The sequence below is a fragment of the Mugil cephalus genome, chromosome 1, assembly GCF_022458985.1.
Source record: "Mugil cephalus isolate CIBA_MC_2020 chromosome 1, CIBA_Mcephalus_1.1, whole genome shotgun sequence".
NCBI lineage: Eukaryota > Metazoa > Chordata > Actinopteri > Mugiliformes > Mugilidae > Mugil > Mugil cephalus.
In genome coordinates this window covers 36,038,982-36,064,458 of record NC_061770.1, presented here as the reverse complement: position 1 = coordinate 36,064,458, position 25,477 = coordinate 36,038,982, and the positions used below count along the sequence as shown (strand labels likewise).

Genomic DNA, 25,477 nt, shown 5'->3' with positions numbered 1-25,477 from the left:
TCCCTGTGGTTGCTGGACTATCACAGCGTCTCCCTCTGTGTCTCCAGGTGCTGGAGCTGTTGAGCGACGTCCGTGGGAAGATCCCCGCGCCCATCGACTACGAGCACACGAGGTCCCTCCTCCAGGAGAACATGTCGCCTCTGAACGTGGTTCTGCTGCAAGAGATCCAGAGATACAACTCTCTGCTGGAGACCATCATGTACGAACCGTCCGTGTGCATTTACATTTACATTTACACGTGTTTGCGATGAGATCGGAAGGTAGATTTGTTTTAAGGGGCCGTTAATTGGGAACGAGCGTCTAAGCATGTGAGCACAGTGAATAATTAGCAGCTCAGGGTGAGGTTCACGCACGTTGCTTCCTCACAACTGCTCCTGCTGTTCTTCCTGCAGCTGGATGTGTTGGAGGTAATAATAATAATAGAGATCAAAAAGAGCACGTGACATATTCATGGACGCCATCAGATCTTAATATAGACGCCGCTAAAAACACAAATGATTATTTAAAGTGAAACCTACCAAAGTCAAGTGCGTCCGTGTTTCAGCTCGTCCCTGGTGGAGCTGGAGAGGGGGATCAAAGGTTTGGTGGTGATGTCCCCCAACATGGAGGAGAGCTTCAACTGCATCCACGACGCCCGCGTGCCGCCGCTGTGGGACAAGGTGAGGACACGCCAAGGACGTCACGTCCTTCTTCAGCTACTTAGGCTACTTTGCAAATATGCAAATGCTCATACGTTATTGTCCCCAGTTCGCACACATGGCACACACACAAACATTTAACATTTGAGCACCCAACACAGAACCGTCCTCGTACCACCCAGCTGATTTGTTCGCCTTATGAGGCGCGAGTCTTCAGACGCGAGCTAGAATCGAGGGAAAGGACGCAGAGACGGACAGGCATCGGAGACACTGAGTGGACGGGAATAACACAAAGACAGAGAAAGGCCGATAAATGTTAACAAGTCTCGCACGTTCCAAGAGAAACAGGGAAACTAGCGTGGCCTCTATTTGTTTTGCGGTACTGTAGCAGTGTAATCACGTACTGGCCAAACATTTGTGTGTGTGTGTGTGTGTGTGTGTGTGAGGGTTTCACCGCTGTTCTACCTGTGTTTATTTTTCCATTATTTATCCTGGCACCCATTTGCATTCGAGTCTTCCTCCGTGCAGCGACCGCAGGTTCCTGTAACGTGGAGCCACTTAACACCAGTCAGAGGCCGTATGGATTTTTTTAGGGGATCTGATTAACGCTAATCTACTCTTCTCCCCGGCTGCCCCGGCTGAACGGCCGCACGCCCGTCTCCCCGCTCGCTCGCTCGCTGGTTCGTGATTAAAGGTGTGTTTATCCGTCAGTTTCGCCCGGCGGCGTGCACACACGCTTATTGTTCTGGTCCGACACACACACACACACACACACACACACGGACACACACGGACACACACAGTGATGGGGCCGTGGCAGCGTTCCAGCTGTGGTTCCTTCTGAACGCTGCAGTCTGGCTTCATTATCGCTGGACCTCTCTTTACAGCGGGGATGGAACACGGGGCGCTGTCAGCCCGGGTCAAGGGGCTGGAAACAAAAAAATAAAAAACTCTGGCTACAAGTGTGTGTGTGTGTGTGTTACTGTGCAGGGGTCACCGGGGCCACTGTGTGTGTTTTTTTATTCCAGCGTCTGATTCGGGTGCTCATTATGGGCGCCATGCAGATGCGTATGAGTTTTTTTTTTTTTGTGAGCGGCTGCTCATCAGGTGGAGCAGAGCGAACCTCGGCCCTCAGCGGCTGAACAAAGCCAGTGTCTGTGGACTAATCGCGGCGTAATAAGCGAAGCGAACCTTCCGAGGCCTGCTCCACTTTTCCTAAAAAGACCCTGAGCTCATTGTGCTCCAGCCAGAAGCTTATTACTGCTGCATGTACTGTGTTTGTGTGTGTGTGTTTTTTTTTTCCTTTTATAGGAGTATTGGATAGCTGTTAGGAACTGCTGCCTCCAGCTGAGCTTCTCTATTCTACTGACCACTTGTAAATTCGACTACTCCGTCTCCCTTCTTCCTGTTTCTGGCTTTCATCCGTCTCTCAGCCACGTTAAATTGCTGCGTTTCTCTCATTGTTGCTCATCGTCTGCTGTATACGTTGTAGGATTTGCTTTCCCTCGTGACCTATCTGTTCCATGCAGTAACAACAGCCCCCGATAGACTCCCCGTCCTGCCCATTTATCCCTCCATCCCTCTCTCCTCCGCCCCTCCTTGGCATGGCAGCCTGTCATTAGTTTTTGAGCTCACAGACTCATGGCTTTAATTTTGGCCTGCCTGCCTCCCCGACTCCAGCCATTTTGTATCTGGTTTCTTCACAAGCCTCCGTGTGTGTGTGTGTGTGTGTTTTTTGTGTGGGGATTGTGGTGGCTGTGTAATACATGCGTATCTGTTGCCAGTGGAAGAGATGGGAAATAAATCAATAAATTACATATTGACAATAAAAAGCTACACAAATATTTTGGTCGCTCTCAGGGCCGACTGCCCAGAAGAAGCCGGCTTGTGTCTGTCTGAACGCGAGTGTCGGGGAAAATTATACGAATAAATAAAAGCACGAACAGATAAGACGGGTTTCACTTCAGCAGTATCGTGGGTGGATGTGGGTTTTCCTTTCCAAAGGCCAAACTGTGCCGCACGCTTGATCTTTATTGCAGTAGTGGTAGTAGTAGTAGTAGGCAATAAAATGCTTAATTTCTCATTTTGTACCCGTTTTCTAACCACTGCCAGTAATTCAGTTTGTAAGATACACAAATTTGCGCTGGACATTATTAGGGATGCACCGATATCCGATATTTGTATCGGTATCGATGCCGATATTGAAGAAAATCCATATTCTCAATTTCACCTCCTTTATTATTTGTTACAAGTTACAAGTTGGGACTACGTCTGATTTTTTTTTTTTTTTTAATTTATTTATTTTTTTTACCAAGCTAGAGAAGCTATTGTTTTGTTCAGATGCTTTTGTAATGGATGTTTAATTCCCATTTGATGACACTAAATTATATTAAGAGCTGATTGCTATTTAATTTGAAAATCTATTAACCAAGTGAAGCTTTTTTTCTCAATTTCAGCTCCTTTATTTATTATTTAATATTTATTTTGTTTTACGTTGGATTTTGATCCCTTATTGCCCCGACTGAACCAGTTACACTTGTTTTGCTTTACAATTATTAAGTAAATAAGTAATTCAGTACATTTATATCTGTTTATTTGTTTTTTTTTAAAAATAGGAAAGAAATGTTTAAGATGTTTAAGATTAAAATTGAATGATATTTAATCGCGATTAATCGTATTTCTTAGTGTGGAAGTCAAAGCGTTATCAGGATTTCAAAGGCAGAGAAGCAAGAAAACTACACATCTAACTGAGCAACTTAGCTAAATAAGGAACTGTCCAGTTGAGCCTTGAATCTGTAGAATTGTTTCATTCCTCTCAATGTATGGTAGAGCGCTGTTGATGGAATTTTGTAATAATGAACTTCTATAAATCAATTAGCAGATTGTTAATGAAACTTTAAGTACATGAAATTTATACTTTGCATTTTCTCAAGTTGTGACCGACACAGTGTTGCCACAGTTACCTCGGAAAAGTAATCTGATTACTGATTTAAAAAGTATCTTAGTTGCTTTGCCGATTACTTGATTTTAAAAGTAACTTTAGTTATATTCAGCGATCTTCGGCCTCCAAGCTGTGCCTCTAACCACGACTTCACTAGAAAGCAAGAAGAAGAAATACAGTTTATCCTTTTATTCAGGAAAATGGGAAAGATAGTGACACACAGTGACTTGGATAAGTAACTTTAATCTGATAACTGGATTAGAAACACTCCTTACTGGAAAAAAAAGTGGTCAGATTAGACTACGTAAACAACATGGTTTGAAAAGTAGATTAACTAATACTGAAAGTATTTGCTACAACAAGTTCATTCCTTATTCTACTTTTGTGTTTTACATAATAAAACTAAACATATGCACATATACACGTAAAAGGTCGTCTTTTACTTTTATCAGCGTAGTGCGATTGCAGTATTGCATGTTATGCAACTTCACGTCAGACTAGAGTCGTGTGGAATAACAAGCAGCTTCAAATCTACAAAGAAATATAATAGAAGAAGGAATTTTTTACTCAGGCTGTGCTTACAGGGATTTGTTACATTCAAAGCAAATAACAAGACAAGACCACAAACCCATGGATAATCGACAAGGGATATGAGGTGACCACGTTCACCCTGCACTTTACATGGAGGTTGTGGAGATGATCCACAGCATCAAGCTCCTGGGGGTCTACATCCATAGTGACTTCTAATGGACCACAAACACAGAGGCCCACCAACGCCTCTGTGTCCTGAGGAGGCTGGAGCAGGTTAAGGCCGAGCTCTGCTGTCCTCACACTTACTTCTACAGGTGCGCGATGGAGAACACTCCGGCCTCCTCCACCACCTCCTGGCCCAGGAACCGCTCCAAACAGCTCGGAAAAGACTCCCAGGCCGTCCACCCTCGGTTCAGCTGCACTGATCCTCCTGATCCCGTTATGAACGGCTGTGGATTCACTGTGACTCTGTCTCCACCAGGCCTACCCTTCACTGAAGCCCCTGGCAGCCTGGACCAGGGACCTCTGCCAGCGAGTCGACCAGTTTGCAGCTTGGGCCGGGACGACGCAGCCCCCCACGTTGTTCTGGCTGTCGGGCTTCACCTTCCCCAACGGGTTCCTCACGGCCGTGCTGCAGTCGTCCGCCCGACAGTACAACGTGAGCGTTTAACACGCAAACACGCGGGTTCATTCATTCATGTCAGAACGTAAATGTCTCCGTTTGACCTTTACACCAGCGGCGGTGACTAAACCGCGTCCCTCCCACCGGTTAACGCTGCTGTGTGTTCCCTCTCGCAGATCTCGGTGGACACTCTGTCCTGGGAGTTTATAGTGTCCACCCTGGACGACAGCAACCTCCTCCACCCGCCCAAGGTGACCGCACGTACACACGTTTTTATTTCCATAAAGATTACCATAAACCCGCCATCAGGCCCCTTTGCCTCGGCCATTAGCTCTCAGCTGTCGCTGCCGCTTTCCATCACTTTTTTTTTTTCCATATCTGCTCAAACACTCACTGTGGGCACTTTTTTTTTTTCTCTCTTCCAAATAATTTTCATTCAAAGCAGCCTGGCACTTTGTGCGTTTCTCTTCTCATTCCACAAAGTCGCTCTTAGATTTATTTATATATATATATATATATATATATATGTACAGAACCCTTCAAATGTTTTTTTTTTTTTGTCATTGTTCCCATTTATAAATTTGTCGTTCTTCATTCACCAGTGAACACACTGCAAAAACCAGCACACGTCCATCACACGTCTGTCTCCTCGTCCTGGTTTCATTACCTAATTGGACACTTTTTTTTTTTTTCAAACTTGCAGCAAAAAGTCACCTTCACACAAGTGTGTGTGTGTCTCCCCTTCCCCTCCTCTGTTACATCACTCCTCCTTTCGTTTGTTTTCTCGCTCCCTCCCACTTCCAGGACGGCGTGTATGTCCGAGGTCTATATTTGGAGGGGGCCGGCTGGGACAAGAGGAACTCGTGTCTGGTGGAGGCCGAGCCCATGCAGATGGTGTGTCCCATCCCCACCATCCACTTCAAGCCGGTGGAAAACCGCAAGAAGATGGCCAAGCGTGAGTTGTCGGGGGGGGATTCCTCGCCGTCTTTCCGTCCCTCTGCCCGCTGTGGTCGTAAACATTTTGCCGTCTGTGCTGCAGGCATGTACCTGTGTCCGTGTTACTACTTCCCGGTTCGCTCCGGGGGAGCGGGCCGGGCGTCGTTCGTGGTCGGCGTGGAGCTGAAGTCCGGAGACGTGAGCCCGGACCACTGGATAAAGAGGGGGACGGCTCTGCTCCTGAGCCTGGACAGCTGAAGGCCGCGACGGACACGTTCAAAACCGTTCATTCTTCCAGCTGTTTGTTACTTCATGTACAAGTTTTTACAGCATCAGTTTAACAGTGAACGTGTTGCCTTCTGTGAATAAACCCTTCGACTGTTCGTCGCTGCTCTGCTCTGTCTCTACACCGTCTTTTCCTTCTTTCTCCTGCTGTTTGTTGACCGATTACGAACTCTCTGCAGACCCGCATCAGTCTTTCCATGCTGACCCCCGTCTTACCCTGCTCAGACGCAGACACGAACACGCCGCCATCCGCGCACACACACACACACACACACACACACACACACACAGAGAGGAGTCTCCCACTGAGCAGCCGTGTGTTTTACTGGAAACTCGCTCCTTTGTAACATCTGGATCAAGTGACTGTTGTGTCATCTAAGTGTTTGAGTGTGCGCTCATTGGATTCTTTAGGAAGTCTGATGAGAGAACGTGCGTGACAACAACAACAACAACACAAACTTTTAAAGGAAGATGTGCATCAGGTTTGGAGCGCGGTGAATGTTTGTTTTTTTTTTCTCTGAAGTCTGAATTTCAGAGCCTCAGAAGTTGTTCTGGGATGTTTTCTAGGTCCAGTTTCATCCTTCCTTACTACCAGAGACGAGAGATGAGGCACTTATTTAAGATCACTGACGTATCCAATGAAAGACGCACTAGAAACAGTCAACGATGATGATTGTGTCATTTTATGACTCATGCAAAAAGATGTTCTGACTTTACATACTTTACACCACATGCCAGTTCATTAGGTACATTATAGAAAACAAAAACATTCTAATATAAAAAGAAAAAGTGTAAGTTTACACATTCAAACCAGAGAGTAATGTTAGAGTTTCGAACACTTGTGCACGGTAGGAAACATTCCCTGCGCACATGCAAACAATGCAGTTAATCAAGGTGAGGGGAAGGACATTTTTATGCTAATGCGCCTCCCTCCCTCTCTCTCTCTCTGTGAGCAGGCTACACAAGAGGACGGAGAAATGAACCCATTCAAACAAATGAATTCTAATGAAGACGAGACGTTTCTGGAGTCGGTCAGAGACAGAGAGAGGGAGGGAGGGATAGAGGGGGAGAGAGGGCCCGGACTTCCCCGCTGGAAAGAACTTAGCCCCGAGTCCTGAAAGGAGGGAGGGAAGGAGAAAAACAAGAGAAGGATCCTGGAGAAAGTGAGCCGGGGTAGTAATGAGAGCGGGGACGAGTGGTGAACGAGAAGAAGCCGGGGGTGAGGAGGGGGTGAGGGGTGAGGGGGGGAGGCTTGAGTTCAAGGTTGCATTCAGACTTAAGGATTGTCCCTCCTGAAAGACCAAGCAGACTTCCTCTGGGTTTAAGAGCCTCTTTATCAGACCCAGGTCTCTGTGTGTGTGTGTGTGCTGGTGGTCTCTAGCTGGGTGGGAGATGAAGTGGGGGAGGGAGGGGGGGAGATGGGGTGAGGGAAGGGAATTCAGATTCAAATTGGCTTATTCTCTGTTCTTAGTTGTGACCAATGTCAGATTTGGGAAAGTATGAAAAGCTTCAGCTGGAATGAACCAGAATATAAATGCGTATTAATTATCCGTCCAAGGCACAAATAAAGTATTTAAAGTTTCTTTTTTTTAAAAAGAAAGAATAAAGTTCTACACTCATACATATTTAATCTTAGAAATACGTACATTTTTTTTTTTTTGAAGACACGCTTTGATACCTGCTGTAAAGCGAAGCATTGCCGAGACACCTCCGTGTCCCCTGGGAGCCCCCGTCTGGCCCTCGCGGGCTTCCTTAATGTGATTTCTCAGCGCGCGTCTGCCCCCACTTCCTGATAAGATCACCAGGCCACGTCCAAGCGCACAACTCCTCATTCCTCAAGTGGCTCCCGTAGTACAGTAACCACCTCCAACCTCCAACCGAGAGCCTGACTCTTCAACCAAATAGTTGCAGAGAGGGATGGGTGGTGGTGGATGGGTGGGGAGGGGGGAGGAGGAGGGAGGAGGAGGGAGGGATCCAGTTGTTCTCCATTGAGCAGCAGTTAATAGTGGAATTTGGGCAAGTTGTACAGTGTTTGCCAGTGGCTGTGGAGGCGGGGCAGTTAGTGTCCAAGACTCTTCCACTGAAAATAAACCTGCATGAGGGAAGAGAGAGAAGGAGCGAGAAAGGGAGCGGAGGGAGGGAGGGAGTGAGGGAGGCAGGGAGAGAGGGAGGGAGGGGAGGGAAGGAGGAAGGGAAAGAGCCTTTCAACGGGGACAGAAGGGAAAGAGTCTCCGTTTCAATGGAATAAAAACTGCGCAATTTCTTTAAGGACTCCCCGCTCGGATCGACCGCTCCTCAACACGAAATGAATATCAGTTGTGTCTCTGGATGATTCAGGGGGAGGGAGGGAGGGAGGGAGGGAGGGAGGAAGGGTCGGTGCCCATTTGCAGCCCCCGCTGTCTTTTTTTTTTTTTTTTTTTGGGGAAGCTTGCGATTTTTTTTTTTTTTTTAACCAGATGGTCTTCAGAGGAGGAAAAAGAGCTGTGCAACCGTTCAAAGAAAGGCGATGTGACTGTGCAGAGATGCAACATCAGTGATGAGTGTCTCTCCCTCTCTCCGTCATGCCTTGCCCATGGGCGAACGCATCCACGTTTTTCTTCCTCTCCACACAACCCGGGCTGTGATCCACGCGTGTCGACGTTTAGTCAGGACGCGCAGGCAGGACGCGTTATGGATGTTGAAGGGTTTTTTTTTGGAAGTGGGGAGGTGGGGGGGCTTTTTTTTTTTAGGGGGCTGCGTCATCCGCGGTCGGGGAAAGGAAGATGGGCTTCCTTGCAGATTTTTTTTTTGCCCCCCCTCTCCACCTCCACCACTATCACGCTGTTTTTAACAGGGCGCGAGTCGGAGCGGCGGCACCTCCCCAGAAAGAAGATTCGGGGCTCCGCGGAGAAAGGTAAGCGTGACTCTGTCACACATGCTGCCGCGGTGTGAGCCTCCACGGCGCTGTTACCTAATTGCAGCGGGGGGGGGGGGGGGGAACCAATGAGACTCCATTGAAAACAACCTGAACTACAGTAATTCTCTTCCTGTAACGAACCTTAAAGGATACGCGACTCCGAAGGCGCAAGATCGCGCGTTGCATGTGAGTGTTGCAGACTAGACGTGGATCCACGCTTTCAATTCTGGTATTTATTTATTTATTTTTTATTTCTATTATGTAATTTCTAATACAGAACTTTGCACGAATATGGCCGATAAGTTTCGGTGCAGCCGCAGTTCGCCACCGCCGCCGCCCCCCCCCCCCCCCCCCCCGGATTCATACTGAAACTGAAGTTGGTGATGTCACGTTTCGTACGGTAAAGGAAGGGATAGTTTACGGGAAGGTGCGTCTGGAGTTGGCGATGTCGCAATCGCGCCCCCGTGATGCTCGCGTTCGGACGCACGGAAAAAAAAAAAAAAACACGCACAATTTTTTTTTTTAAAAAAAAAACGCACGAAAAGATCGATGGGGTCCGTGTGGGTGTGATAACGCAGCGCGAGGCTGGTGATATATATTTTTTTTTTCGCTCACGTGCTGGCCTGAATAACGGCGCACTGAATGGAGCAGGGGGGGGGGCTCGCGCTGGTTGCTGGAGGAAGGAGTGTCGCATTTTCTTTCTGAAATGTCATGTGGTGAAGTTGTGGCGGGTTCTCTACTATTTCCAGGAAGAGCGTTTGAATTTTCTTCCCTTGGATTTTTTTTTTTTTTCCCTGCCCCACTGTCTCCACCCCTCTCCTCGCTGTTCCTGGAGCGCGTGGGCTGTTTTGCCGCTAGGTGGCGACTCAGGACAGTGGATCGGTGGGAAAAACGTGCAGTGACCTGTGTGTGTGTGTGTGGGGGGGGTCAACGTTTTGCAGGGAAAGATCATCCAGTGACCTCCGTGATTGTGGCTTTTCTTAAGTTCTTTCACCGGATGTGGACGCGGATAGAAATACCAATCCGGCATAACATTATGACCATTAGGACACCTTTGGACCTGGCAGAAGACCCGTGTCCGTTCTGTAATGAGTCACAAGTGTTTTGGGGGCACAAGGGAGACCTAATTGACCCACAGCTGGTCTTGTGATTGGCGCGACCCAACATTGGTGCGGCCCATCAACCTTTGGGCTCCTACACTTTATAAATTATAAGTTATTCAGGTCCGCAATCTTGAATATTGTTGGTCTAACCTGGAAACAGTAACGCAGAAAGTCAGGAGATGACAGGATCAATCCTCTCATCTCATCTTCTACTACCACCTATCCTCACTATAGGGTTGCAGGGGTTTCTGGAGTCTATCGCAGCTGTCATCGGGGTCCATCCTGGACATGGTCTCCAGTCTATCGCAGGACTAACACAGAGACAAACAACCATTCGCACTCACGTTTACACTCAGGGTCAATTTAGAGTCACCAGTTTACCTAAGGAGGACGTCTTTGGAGGGTTTGACGCTGAGTAGAAGCTCTGCAGTCTCTGTCAAACATAGGTTTGAAACTGCAAATTGCATTGTGGGAGATTAAGTCCATCAACTACAAACTCGAAATCAAACGGCCTCTTTTATTTGTCCTAAGACAGAAATTATGATTAAAAATTGCCCAATTCCATTAATTATGCCGTAAAGACAGAGCAGTGAGCCGATGTGAACAAAATCAGAGCCTCTTCTAAAAAAAACAAAACAAAAGTTTGAAAAAAAAGTCTTATTTTGAATGTGTAGTTGTTGGACTTCATGTCCCACGATGCAACGCGACTCTCGCCGCTACACGGCTGGAAACTGATTGCGCGTGTTGTTGGCGCTGAACAAAACGAAAAGCATGTTTGAATTTGTTTTATTTGAATGGTTTTGGCTTTGGTACCGAGTTGCTAAAGTGAACTTAAAGCATATTTCACAGTACGAGTTAACCTCCTTCGCCGTAAACTAACGTCTAATAAAAGATAAAGGTAAATATTTATTCACCTGTTTGACGCTAAACGACTGACAGCAAATTAAATAGTCGCAGATGTGCACGTAAAGTTAAGTTTGGTTTACTTAAATAATTATCACGTTTAAACATACTAACATTGAGATACATTAATAAAGCTATGATGCTTAAACAGACCCCTCACGTTTACTTTCTGCTGTAAATTTCGCTTTTTTTATTTATTTATTTTATTTTATTTTTTGCTGTGTATAATTGTTTCCCCGTCTCTCTAATTTGTCACAGTTACATCGTAGTGTTATATTTATCACAACACGAATGCACAATATTGTTTTATTCTATTTTATTACCTCCAAAGTTGCTGTAGTAGCGTGTTTGCTTCCTCGCCGCTAGATGGCGACACACTCACATTTCACCCCTGGTCTGTTTACTATGAGCAGCTGCTCATGAGTGTCTTCCTGCGCGGTGGTGGTCTCTGGATGTGCCAAAATAAATAAATGATGTCTTCTAATGTAGCAGCCCTGCACTAAATCCCCCTTGTGTGAAAGCTGTGTGATCATCGTGGAGGATGTAGTTTGTGCTGAAGTTCAAATGAGTTGAATAAAGCCGTTATTCAGGCTAGTGCACTGACTAAAGACTGTCTTAGTTAGAAGAAATTCAAAATACCTTAACCTTTGTGAAGCTGCAGGGCCTTTATATTAGAATGTATTTGTTTTTACTAGTGTGTCTTTAGTTTTCCACTTTATCACTTCTTTATTTAGTTTTCTCAGGTTAATGTGCATATTTTCCTTTAACAGCAGACGAGGAGCGATGGACACGGCCGACCGTAGCCGGGCAGCGTTTGAGGAGCCGCCAGCGCCCGACTGAAGCCACGAGTGAATTGGTGGATATCCACTATGAAACAAAAACAAATGGACGAACAAGTCAACGACTCAGCCCGTTAGCATCGTCTGCACAATGCTGATGGTAAGTTGCATCGTTATCTTCATGAGGTTCCAACTGTGTACGTGTCCCTATGGGTCCCAAAGTGGTTCTGCCTAACCTGGAAGTTCCTCACATCACCTGATGTTAACATGCATAGGAAAGTGTATTTATTTTAACTTGAGCACAGGTTTTCAATAAGGTGTAGGTGTAGGCACTGCAGGATTAGCAGAAGAGCAGCTAACGGTGCAGCTAGCTCCCATCAACCAACGACTGAGGCCAAACTGGATCACTGAACAAAAAAATAGAAATAAAATTCAACCTGTTATTTGAGTGGCTTAATTCTGAATGCACCATGATAATAATAATAATGTATATTTATAAATGGTTGAAGGCCCTGAACTAGAGAGAAACGTCTTCTTGAAAGGGACCATCAGAAAGTTGCATCACTCCGCTTAGAGTGAAATTTCTTCCAGTTGAGTCAGTTCTGTTCTGACTGAAGCGGTTACACAAGACGTCTTGATCCTGACCCGACTGTACGATAGAAGTGAACTCAGAACGCTGCTTTATTTCTCTGTCGTTTTGTCCACGCACTGCGTGGCTTTCTAGATTTAAATTAAAGTCTTTATTGTCATTGCACGGTAGCATATAATAATATACACTGCACAACAACGTTTAGGTGCAGCTCTAACCCGTCAGTGCAAAAGATGAATAACAACAACAAACAAACTAAAAAGGACACTATATATAACGTTTGAAGCCGTCTATTCTAACACTTATTACTTCAGACTGAAAGGTCGCTCTAAACGAGGCGCGCGCCTGCTTTTGATGACACCAGGCTAATTAGACTGATGTGTTTTTCCTGCAGGGCGACCGTCTGCACCTGGACGCGAGCGCCCACCTGCTCAGGTAGGACATGCGACCTTTTCATCTGCAGTGACCGTGTCTCACTGGCGTCTCTGTCCAGTGGAACCATATATTTTGCTTCAGCCCACGCTTTAAAAGCGTTTGGGACGTATTAAACCCCGTCTCATTTATTTCTCCTGCATCCGTCAGAAAGGCCGTTCCAGGGATTTTTACTCGGCACCAGCCTGTTGTTTTCCACCGTCCCGTGTAACTCGCGGCTCGTACTCCGCTCTGAGCCGCCGTCCGTGTGAATGATGTGTTGTGAGGCCTGAAATTAGCGGTCTCTGCTGGATCTACTCACCCACACGTTTCCAACCGTTTCTTTCATTCGCTCTTTGTTCTGGCTGTTTGCTTGCTCCTGCATCATGAGACTTTTTTTTTTTTTCCTACCGTTGCACTGCTTTAGTGGCGTCTATAAGATTATATATATATATATATATTTAAACGCTATTTCCGAGGATATGCAGGTGTCTTCACAACACCACTCAGACTATTTCACAGATTCAACACCCTGACTTAGGTGTGCAGGCACCAACCTAACACCAGCTCTGCTTCGTTTTCACACACAAGGTCCCTTAAACACTGCGACATACATCTCAGACACCTCCCTCCCTCCACACTCTTCTCACTCAGTGTTTTGATCCCCCCCCCCCCTTCCTCCTCCTCTAAGGGACAAAGACACACACATACACCCTTTAATGCTGCCACCGTCTCCCAGGACCCCGCAAAGTCTCACGCACCTGGGATTTCTTGTCACCTAGCCAACCGGGCTCCATTACATACGTTTACAGCCGGCCATGAATCACAGCCATCACACGCATGAGCGCTCGGGCAAACAGACGATACGTGCGACCCCGCTGACCGAGGAAGATGGCCACCGTCACGCGTTACTCTGTTATGTAAATATGAAGTGATTTAGCCCCACGCTACACGCTACGTGGATCAGGGTTTGAGACAGAAGCTGCGTGTTTAAATAATCCTTCGGATAAACCTGGTTCACCTGACCGACCCTAGTTCATGCACCTCCTCAGAAACATAACTACTTCTGCTTTAGTGTTTCCGGCTGCTCCTCCATCTCTGCAATCTTCAGATTTGATTGTTCTGGATCAGTAAAGATGGAGCGTGTTAGCCGGGTTCCCATGGAGTCAAATATTTCTCAAACCGAATGAAAACGCTCTATGTCAGGGGTGTCAAACTCATTTTAGTTCTGGGGCCAAATACAGTCGAATTTGATGTCAAGGGGGCCGGACCAGTAACACAGTAGCTTATTACCTGGGAAATAACAGCAGTACAGCTACATGTAATGAACAACCGCCAATTTCTTATTAAGTGCAAGTGCAACTTCTTACTTTATCGAAAATTTTCAAGCTAATATCTCATCCCACGGGCCAGATTGGACCCTCTGGCGGGCCGGTTTTGGCCCCCGGGCCTCATGTTTGACACCTCTGCTCTATGTAAACGCCTCAGTCAGAATAAACAGGCCCCAAACCAAAAGACGTCTCATCCGGTTTCACAGCGGCAGAATATTCCTTCTCCCAAACCCATCGATCGTCATGTAGACGGAACAAAGTCTGTATGAGCATAATCTGTGTCGACGTAAAGAATTAGACATTATCGCACACTTAGACGGCAGAAAATAGAAATATTGAGCTGTTTAATAAGGACCATCAGAAGCCGGTGTAGCCGAAGCGCACGACAAAATCAGAACCACTGGAAAACCTTGAAGATCAGCTACTATAAGGCTGAACAACACAACAGCAAAACTGGATAGAAACTTTCTGAATCAAGCTGTTGCTTTAATGATAGAAGTGTTAGAACAGTAGCAGCTACTGCAGATTAGACGAGAGATCGGACACATGATGTTTTCATCGATGTCACACGTCTGAATAAAAGTAGAGGTTCATGTAAAAATCAGAGGAATAGATCAGCTGACCTGAAACCTTGAGTCAGAATGAGGAAAAAAGTCTCAGTGTAAACCTGGCAGGTGAAGCAGGAAGTAGAAATAATGATTAACTCGACTCTGGCAAAAAAAAAGACACAGTGTTTGTCGTTGTTACAGAGCGAGCCAGACTGATGAGCGCACACCAGCGTAGGCTACGTCATCTATGTCCCACGTTAACCTGAAAGAGCCCGTTTATACAACGTCACTGAAGAGCCAGTTTCTCTCAATTTGCTGCCTTGTATTTAACATCATACTTAACATATAATCAACGTTTGTTTTCCACTTTTTCCACTTTAATTGTAAGTAAGTGAGGCTACTATACACAGGCGTCAGTCAGCGTGACGTTTCCAGTCGCCTTCTCATTTAAATCATAGACACAGTCTCATCTAAACTTTTTCTCTTGTGCCACATGTGTTACCCCGGAGTTTTAATTCAGGGCCGTTTCGTGCGACTTTCCCTGCAGCGTTCCTTCCAAGCAAGTCGCCCCTAATACGACCAATAAATCTAAAGCTGCGGTGATGTCACCACACTTGACTTATGGAGCTTGGCAGCGCCCTTTACACCGGGGGGTTTTGATGTCGGCTGATTATAAGTGAAACAATTCCACATGCAGCACCTGGGACCGGTTTGGTCAGATGGTTTATTTGGACGGGGATCCAGTTTTTTTTTAGTTTTTTTTTTTTTTTTTTGTAGACGCCGTAGATGAGTGGCATATGTTGAGCTGCAGCTCTGCGGAGCGGTGGGAGTCCGCGGTAAAAGCCGGGGAAGGAGCCATTGATTTAACTCTAAGGAGACAGATGACACGTACGATACGAAACGTTTCTGTTTGGCCGATGAGAGGAAGCGCTAACGTTCCAGTTGAATAAAGTAAATTCCACTACGGCGCGGTCCGGTTTGCATCGCTCCATCTTTCATTCAAGCAGGTGACAGATTGCGAGTGTGTCGGCGAAGGCTTTGGGACAAAACGTTAACATTTGGCATCAGTTTGTTCCCCATCTGCCTTGTTTACCTCCTCCTCCTCCTCCTCCTCCTCCTCTTTCTTCCTTTTTAACGCCGCGAGCCATGTGCCATCCACATGTGCCACGCGCCCCGTGGACGATTCAGCCGGGTCAATAATTATTTTATCTACTCAACGTTAGCCCCAGCGACGAGAAATAATTCCCTCTCTTTGTTCTCGCAGCCTCGCTTTTTTTCTGCAGCTGTTACCTGATGTTGAATAAAACCAGATTTTTTTCTAAACAGCAGTGAAGTGATCTCAGACTCTCAGAAAGGGGGGAAGGCCGTCGAAAGAAAAGAAAAAGAAAAGAAAAGAAAAAACCCCCCTAATGCCCTTGGTTCAGCCCGGAGCACGTTCGAAGGGAGAGTGCAGAGCCGGATTCAGGAAAGAGAGGTGGTGAGAGCTGAGTCAGGACGCCCAGGGGTAGGACGGCAGGAAGCAGTGGGTGAGGAGGAGGACAGGAAGGAGAGGTGGAAGGAAGGGGAGGGGGAGAGCTTCATCCTCCTCCTCCTCCTCCTCCTCCTCCTCTGTCATCATCAGCAGTGTCATTGAGGCGGGAGTGGCGTAGGGTGGAAAGGAGAGCTGACATCATCGGCTTCCTGGAGGTCTGGCGAGGGCGAACGTACCTCGCCTCACGCTCCGGTCACGTTCACGCCGTCCACGGTTCTTTGAATGCCTCCAAACGACAAATAAAAACCTCACGAAGCAGAGAAAACGCAGAAGAAGATGTGAGCTCCTCTCACTGTCTGGTTATATAACGTTCACACTACGAGAGGGCATTGGGTTTGTGTGTGTGTGTGCTTGTTTTTTTTATTTTTTATGTGAGCTCTCTTTGTAGAGGGTGACAGAGTGTGCAAGGACTAAGACGCCCTACATACCTCCTGTTCATCGCAGTGCGTGTTGTTTAGCCCACATTTCCCAACTGTCACAGTTTGTGTGTGCGTTGAGTGCGCGCGCGCGTTGGCACGTCCACCAGAGTGTGTTTAATAGTGCAGCTATAATGCGCGTGTGCGTCTGTGTGTGTGTGTCAAGGCCGGCAGCGCTGTGGTCGAGGGAGCAGTTGAGGGGAAGGTTAAATCGTGCCAGATTAGCAGAATTAGGTCAAGTGCCAGGGGTTGCGGTGGTTTAAGCGAGCGGACGGACGGACTGCGTGTCCTTTTTAAGGCGGGTTCGCGTTTTATTTTCAGAGCAGTCGAGGGGGAAACCGTGGTCCAAAAAAACACTGTGATAAAGCAAGTGGACGTTGTGTACCTTTGCTATCAGCGCGCAGGAAAACACACGACGCGCTGAGGTGACTCGAGGTGACGCGTGGATATTTTTAGAAGATTCTTAACCCGAAGCAGAATTGGTTGTGCGTTGTTCTCTCGCCGGGTGCATGAACATTAATACTCCTCCAATAATCAAAATAATTATTACCCCACCCTTCATGTAACCGCTTCAATCAGAACAAACCTGGCCAGACCTGTTCGAGAGGTGTTGCGTTAAAACCTTTGATGATCCGTTTACGGGGGAAATTTGCCCCTAATCACCGCGTAAATGCCGGATTAAAGTGTTTCTCGGAATGAATAACGTCTTTGTGCGCGTGTTTTTCCCTCCATGTTTGGTGAGACATCAGATGACCCAAAGAATCCGAAATGGCCTCCAGCTGATGGAACAGTTTTACAGTGAAACCGTTTTAACGTGAATGACTTATTTAGAAGATGAATAGTTATGAGCGGTGCCTTTGAAAACAACCTGGTCGCCTGGTTTCATTGAATAACTTTAACATTTGAAATTAAATTTACGTTCACTGATACGTTTCTGACTGACATGAGCACATAAATCTTATCATGATTATTTTATTTAGTCGGAATGATTTCAGTTCATATGCGTAGCCACGGAAACAAGGACGCGTTCGTAGATTAGACAAAGGTCTTTTCTACATTCAGGTGTATGCAGGTCTTTAGCTAAGAAATAAAAACCCTAAATGTGATCATCTTCATTCATCTCCAATATCCCATCAAAAAAAAAGACAACATTTCACTTCAATCAGTACGTTATCGAATTATTGCCTTAATCCGACTTTAACTGGACCACTCCGAGTTCTCCTCATCGGATTAAGACACCCAGATAATGTGGAAACCAGTTTTCTCCGCCATGTGTACCAAGCTGCAACGTCGGGGTCTGAAGCAAAGAAGATCGTGCGGCCGTGTTAAAAAAAAAATGCAGTTCATCAAGTGGCCACTAGAGGCTCCAAAAGGGAGCAAATCTCCATAGACTCCCATGTTAAAAAGACCAACTTTACAGCATTATTAAACATGTTTACAGCCTGGTACAAAAACTGGATTTGATCTCAATAGTTTATTTTACTGTTCATGATAACTCTAGTGGGGGTGAATTTTTTATTAAGGTTTAATATTCTGCATAATTATGGTATGCAGGTAGCGAGAGAGAATTGGGTAGACAATGTCTCAATGGCCGACACGACTCCCCATGTCCATATTTGGAATATCTGTGTGTGGGCAAAGTAAAGCTCATCCATTCAGGCTTCATTTTTAAGATTCACAACCCAACGCGTGACGTCCTGTTGGATTTGTCCATAGTATATACAGTCATTGATGTATACGCCTTAATCAGACTTTAACTGGACAACGAGCGTGGGAATGCTCTACAACCGCTGGCTTATGACCCCGGAACAAAAACATCCAAGAAAGCCGGTCACATAGTCGATACAAGTAGCACCTGAGGGATAGCGCCTTCTTATCTGCACCATGAGTCGTGCGCACATTATGTACAAGATTAAAAAAAAGCTGGACTATTATCAGTCTGGTTGTTGTTTTAAATGCCGATCTGCTGCATGAACGACTCTTGTTTATTATATGATGTAATAGGTCAATCTGAAACGGGGCCGTATTAACCAGCTGAAAAGACACACATCGCCACCTAGTGTAGAGGAGGACCACATTCAGAAAGTCGAATTTTGAGCGTAGCTCGATGAAGCTGATTGTGTTGGTGAAGAGCGATGCATCCTCTCTGTTTTTTCTATTCACCTCATCCAGATGAATGAATAATAAAAACCAACCAGCAGACCGAGTGGACGTGAACACCGCCTGCCTACAAACACGAAGCGATGTGGCTAAAACGCTTACACAGACTTTGGTAGAGGCTGGGCTTGCGTTTCCTTCTGCAGAAAAAGTGTAAATCTCATCAAATCCGAGCTTCTCCCAACTCTCCCAGATCAAATCCCTTTCTTGAACAAATCCACTGACAAGCTCCCCCCTCAAGGGGGAAACAAAAAAAAAAAATCAGTGCAGCTATAAGCTGTCTTGTGTTGTGCTTTCTCACCCTCCAACCCTCCCTTTCCTCGCCATCGCTCCCCGTCGTCCCCCCCAGCTCCTGTTCTGGCTTTCTGCCTCTCAGGTTTCTCCCCCACCCCCAGCTTTCTGCACCCTCCGTGGCCCCCCTTTGACCCCCTGTTACCCCACGTCCCCCCCACCCCCCCCCCACCTCTCCCCAGGGCAAGCCCACAGCTCCCGGTCCTTTGTGCCTTCCTCACCCTCCCCTCCCTTCCACCTCTGCCTTTGTGTGTGAGGGGCCAGCGAAGGGAGAAAGGAGGAGAGAGACGGGGTGACAGGATAGAGAGGGATCCTTTAGATCAGATGTGAAACCGGAGCTTGAAGAATTTTACTTTTTACGTGCTCGTATTTGACTCGTGAAAATAATGAAAGAGAAATGCTCTTATGTTTCTCCTGCATGTACATATAAACACCGATATACCATCATATATTATATGTTCAGTGTATCAGAGAAAATCTCTCAGACTCTCTTCAGACTTCAGACTCTTCAGAGTTTAAATTTGTTATTATCGCTGCATAAATAAAACTGAATATTGAAGCACAATGCAGCAGGAAGTAGCCTTGAAACACAGCCCACTGATTGGCTGTGGCGCTGGTGAAGGGGTGGATGCAGATAGGACGGGGAGGGACGTGAAAATTTGAGAAAGCGTCTCATTGGACGCAGAGTTAACGTTCGCCAAGTGCAAGATGAGTCGTCGGTGTTTGTAAGTTGTTTTTTTCTCGTTTTTGTCGTCGTTGAGACTGATGCGAGTGAGTAGAGGGTGTGAACGTGACGTTAACAGCTAGCGGACGTCTCCATGGTTACGGCCACTGAGCAGCAAAAAGTGACAGTTGAGCTTGAAGATTAGCATCATTAGCTTGAATCACAGGCTTTAATGGCGTCTAAATTGTAAAATTAATTTAGAAAAGGTGAAGAGCTGTCGTACGATTGACTGAACCAACAGATTTGAAAAGCAGTCGGAGATATGTTTTTACAGATATCTCCGACTGCCAAAGAAAAGAGAAGTAAATGTATCACTACATTAGAAGAAACAACTAGAATCCAGACACAGAAACCTGGTGGTTCACATTTAGTGTCAGGTGATATTAATTTATGCTCTATTTTTTTGATGAAGTCAAACTTTAAGTTATGTCCTGGAGGGCTGTCAGATAAGTTACTGGATGTTGTTGTTTTAATGTAGACAGTAAATATTTCAGCTCCAACAATAAATAAAAATAAAACAATACACGGAATATTTGTGATCACTCCTCGTCGTCCTTTTAACGTCCGGTCGTTACTTCTCAGTAAAGCTCTTAGCGATAGCATCTTTTATTAAGCTACATTTAATACAATGAAATGACCTAAAAGTGAAACTGAGGCTAATCCACTTTTCTAAATCCTAACTAGTTTGTATGGATCATTGTTGAGTCCAGTTGTCTTTAATTTGATGTGATAATCCACATCTCACTGTATCTACTGCTACATTTCACCATGTTTTTTCCATGACCGCGGGCGGCAGTGACGTCACTACATACCCTCTACAGTGAAAGTCTATGAAAACAGTCAAACATTAAATTCTTAGGATCGGTGAACATATGCAGAATACATTGGACGTGTACTTGACTGTATTTGTATGATTGGCAGATTTTCAGATCCAGTTTTTAGTGAATTTACAAGAGATAAAAAAAAAAGATAGTTCACGTTAATCTGCTTGTTTCACAAGTTTTACACAACACATGTTACAAAAGAACGTAGCCACAGCTACAGCTAGTACTGATGAACCTTTCTGACCGTCTCTGATGTTTGGGAGCAACACAGAGACTATGTGACAGTATAAAATATGATTAAAATCTTTAAAATACATATTGGAATTAGAAACACAATGGGGAATTTGCAGTTTGCAACAGAAAAATAACAAGAGTAAAGAGTGGAACTGTGTAAAAGATAAATAATAAGGTAAAATAACTAATAAAAGTAAATAAAAATAAAAACTATTGTAAGTAATATATTTAAGCCATATTACCTGTAATACTGCAGAAAACCTCTAGGGGGCGATTGCGATTCTTTAAGTCTGCAAGTTAAATCACATTAGAGAAATGTAACTTCTCCCATTAACCAAACAGGGACATTTCAGCTTTGTGATTGTCTTGGTTTTATTTTATTTGTATTTAGTTGTTCACTTGCTTCTTTAATTGGATGTGAAGAGTAACATTTCTAATAATAATTAGAAATAATAATAATCTGTTGTGATGCTGAAATTGCGCGTTATTGTGTGTGGAAATGACTTTGGGCAAAATGAGCATGCGAAACGAAAGAAATGTGAAATGAGAGCAACGCACTGCCTTTCAGAGGCTGTTTGTTTTAATTCATGTAATAAATAAATAAATAAATGAATGAATACAGGAGCTTTTCCTCCTCACTGGACTATTCCTGAATTCAGTCGTATTCTGGGGGGTGCTGACGCTCACTCTGCAGCTTCACATGCTCAATAATAACCACATGCTTTAGATGATTTAGGATAAGTTTTAAAGCACTATATGCGGCGCACACGTCTCCTCTCCCGTCGTCACGTGTTGCACCAGTAACATGTTTAACACATGCATTCGTGTGGAATCACAGCGTGTGAACACGCGGCGCCGACCGACCCCGATGAACCGACTCACTGCAGTTAAATATAGAGCAAGTAAATCACTGCATGCAGCGCTGCACGTCCAGGAAGCACCCGATAGGGGGCGATGTAGAGCAGTGCTGACACAGATAATAAGAGACAGGATACTGTGCCACTCTGCATGTACAGACATATGTTATATTTTTAGGCGGTTACTCTTATTCCTGAAGTGTTTCTCTGTAGAAACACTCAGGTACATATTGCATGAAGTTTTAAATAATAATAATAAACCTTGTTATTTGAATAACTTAGTTAATTAAAAAGAAATAAAAGGCAGCGTCTCATATTATCCCGTATTAAACAACTCTGAATTGATTAACAGGTGGCTCAGGTCATTGAGTTGCTGCGTCATCCTCCACCTACTGACCCACCTGAACGTCTCTCATAGATAAACGCCACCGACAAATCTGGAGAATCTGGAGCGCCGTGCGAGCACAGGTGTACACTGGAACGGATTAGGCTTGTGAGCGGCGTAAGAGAGCCGCGGCCGACGCGTGAATGCACAGACGAACGCGTTAATAAGCTCGTCTCGCTGTGTGTGCGCATGCATTATGCATTCAACCGTCCAAAGAGCCACGAGGCTGCACACATGCATTTTTAAAAAACCCAGGAACCCGGTCGGTAGGTAGGTAGGTAGATGGATAGGGTAGGTAGGTCACACTGGGTGCATTTGCTGAAAGTGTGTGTGTGTGTTTTTGTGTGTGCATGATTATCTCCGTGTGTGTGTGTGTGTATGTATGTGTGAAATCCACTTGCTGAGAGTGCATGCTCAGTAGGAGAGTATATTCCTGGAAAGCCAGCTGCCACTCCTGTTATCACAGCTAACTCGATTAGAGGAGCTCCTGCCACCAAAGCCCTCTGCTCCGAGATTTCAAACACGCACACACACACGCACACACACACACACACACACACACACACACACACACACACACACACACACACACACTAACCCACACACTCTAGATGTAATGAAATCAGCCGAAATAACATACATCAAGCATTCCAACTAATGCCACCGCCGCGTTACTTACAGCTCGTGCCATCAGCAGCGTGCTACGCTATTCGCAGAAACGCCGCCTCAGTTAAAAGCAGGAAAAATCCCCCGGCGTTAATAGACGAGTTAATAATAAACTAGATTAGCCATCCAGGCTGGAGTGTGTGACTGTATTGTTTGCATTTCGGAATCAATAAGCCTTAAAAAAAAAAGGAGAGTGTACGTAGGTCCTGCAGCACTTCCACCCTCCTCATGTGTTCTTACATTAACCGTTACGAGATCCTGTTTGTACCAATTAACCGCAGCAGAGCAGGAACCTCAGCTCGGCTGCTGACCTTTCCCACCGATCATGCTAATCATTGATCACTTAGATAAACACCGGCTACCAGAAGAGCCCATTATATTTCTCCCCCCCACCCCCAAAAAGCCTCGCTACGGACGGTGGTTCTAATTAGACCCGGGGTAATTGGCTAACTAATTAGCCATTAGCGGGATACGTCTCTTATCGTCAAACCCGAGAGGAAACTCCGCCATTACTTTTAATTACGGCTGCTGTTAGAGCTCGACGGTTGACCCCGAGCTGAGCGCCGTTTCCGGTGCCGATGGGTGAACTTTAGTTTTTTTGGGGATATGGGATATCAACCTCCTCTCCGCTGTGGTCACGACCAACAATGGCCCAGATGGATGGCTTCTGTCGTTACACACAAGCTCCCAAACACACACACACATGCATTCAAACTGCGGGGTGAACAGACACACTTCCCTTGTTGTTGTCCGCTCGCTGGCTTTTTAGGCTGCAGACCCATTCATCATGTGTCTGTCTGTGGAGGAGCTGCTATTCATTGTCTCTCCTCCTGCTCATTGTCCAGGAGCCGGCCTGTCTCACACTCCTTCGCTGCACCTTCTCTCGCTACTTTGCTCTTTTGTCTTCCTGGCCCCCTTCCTATGCTCCTCTGCTCCTGTCTTTACATCTTTGATACTCTCCCTCCCTCTTTTTTTTTCTCACACCCTTTATATATCTCACCGCCTCGCTGAGAGAACAAAGAGGTAACGTAGCCGGTTACCTTGTCTGTCTCTGTCTCTGCCTGAGTGTGTGTCTGTGTGTGTTGGAACCATATGAAGTGCAGTGTTGAAAACTCGCCGCACAAAGCTAGTTTCTCCACATTTTGTTTCATGGATTATCGATCTTTGTCAGTCATGTGAATGACATGCCCCCAACCCCCGGCCCTCGGTCGCCATTTTGGACGGTTACTGGAGGATAAACAAAACATGAGCAGGTTTAACTGAAGATGGAAAATGGAAAAACGGACGACAGGCGGGCAGATACCAAAGCAAACTCAGCAAAGATGGTGTTAGGCCGACTGATTCCAACTTCTTCCTTGGACATGGACAACTATCTGGTGTATGGAATAGGTGCTTATACTTTGGAGGAGTTTAGAAATTACTTCTCTAGTTGCTGGGTGCAGGATCTGTTGTAATTTACATGACGTAATTACGTTTAATGAGAACAAGCAAAACCACTGAAACGGCACCAAAGTGCAGGGAAAATAAAAAAATAAAGCAAAAGTTCAATCGCTTAATGACGCTGTAATGATCACGACATGTCATATATAAGATAAGATGATACTTTATTGATCCCCATTGGGGAAACTCAAATGCTACAGCAACACAAGTCAAGAAGAAAATACAACAGTGGCCAAAAATAGGACAAACACAACAGTCGAAGTGACAACAGTTGTGGTTAAAGTGATATAAAAATGGCTACACATGGGCTCAGGTCAGAGCTGTGTGCTGTTGTACAGTCTGATGGTCCATAGTTCTGCAACACAGTTTGTTGTTCTCTAAATCTTACTTTTATTTGGTTTATATACACTCCTGGCTCGTCAGCGTAGAGTTACGTAAAATGTTCAAATGCATTAAAAACTCAAACACTGCAGTTGTTCTATACAAAACCAAACATGTTAATTCACTATTCTGCACATTATCATGAAGTTTTTATGTCGTTTTTATCTATTTTCCTCCACATCTCCGGCCGCTAGCTAACAGCAAGATCAGCTTCTTATGAATTAACTGTTGCATCCTTTCACGCAACCGCGCTTCCTCCTGTTGTTTACCCACAAAGATTGCGCCAATGACTGAAAAAATGCACTGCGGCTTTGCGAGTGTGTCGTCACCTGACAAAGACCGATCGAGCAGCCAGAGGAAACTCATTAGGATTATATAAGCTGTTGAAGAAAATATTCGTTTGCTCCATCCATTTTTTTTTTTACAGTCATCCATTGCACCAATGTTTAATGTATTTTTTTTGTATGTGTCCGCTTTGTTTGACTATTACTATGACAAAAAGTTTAAATTTTAGGCCCAAGTATGAATAAATAAACAGATACAAACAGCATTATCTAAAAGGCACTTTTCATGCAGGCAAAAGGCGAAACCTCTATCAGCTGCAGTAAAGATGGGAGAAAAAGGACTAGATGGTTCAACCTAACACTGGACTTTAACACTTAACTGTTTGTGCTAGCGTGACCATTCGTAACCTTAAACACATGTCACCTAAGCTTTTAGAATTTAATCCAAACCTCAGTGTTTACCTGACCTCACCACACCAAACAACTTTCTCAATCTCAGGGCCCCATATTAATTCCATTGAGGAATTCCCCCTCAATCAGAAGCCTTTGTGTCAACAATAATATTTTCAATAATTCCAGACCGTACCCTTCTCTCTCTCTCTCAAACACCACCATATAAATTGTTATTTACGCCACGGGCACATCCTGTATTGATCATTTCATCGCTGTTCTTTCTAGTATTTGCCTATAAAACCTCTTCACATTGTTCAAAACTCTGCTGCCACGATGATTAAGTCCACCCACCCTGTCGCATCCCTCCACATTCACTACCTC

At 45.3% G+C, this 25,477-nt stretch overlaps 1 protein-coding gene across 1 annotated transcript in view; it reads left to right on the top strand.

Annotated features, from left to right (window-relative positions):
- Positions 1 to 6,168, top strand: part of dnah2 (dynein, axonemal, heavy chain 2) — a 50,679-nt gene extending 44,511 nt beyond the window's left edge. The window contains exons 83-88 of the mRNA XM_047573587.1: positions 48 to 199; positions 545 to 659; positions 4,592 to 4,768; positions 4,909 to 4,983; positions 5,537 to 5,687; positions 5,772 to 6,168. Coding sequence (XP_047429543.1) covers positions 48 to 199; positions 545 to 659; positions 4,592 to 4,768; positions 4,909 to 4,983; positions 5,537 to 5,687; positions 5,772 to 5,926 — 825 coding nt within the window. The 3' untranslated portion in view covers positions 5,927 to 6,168. The remainder of the gene's footprint in view (positions 1 to 47; positions 200 to 544; positions 660 to 4,591; positions 4,769 to 4,908; positions 4,984 to 5,536; positions 5,688 to 5,771) is intronic.
- Positions 6,169 to 25,477: the final 19,309 nt, after the last annotated feature.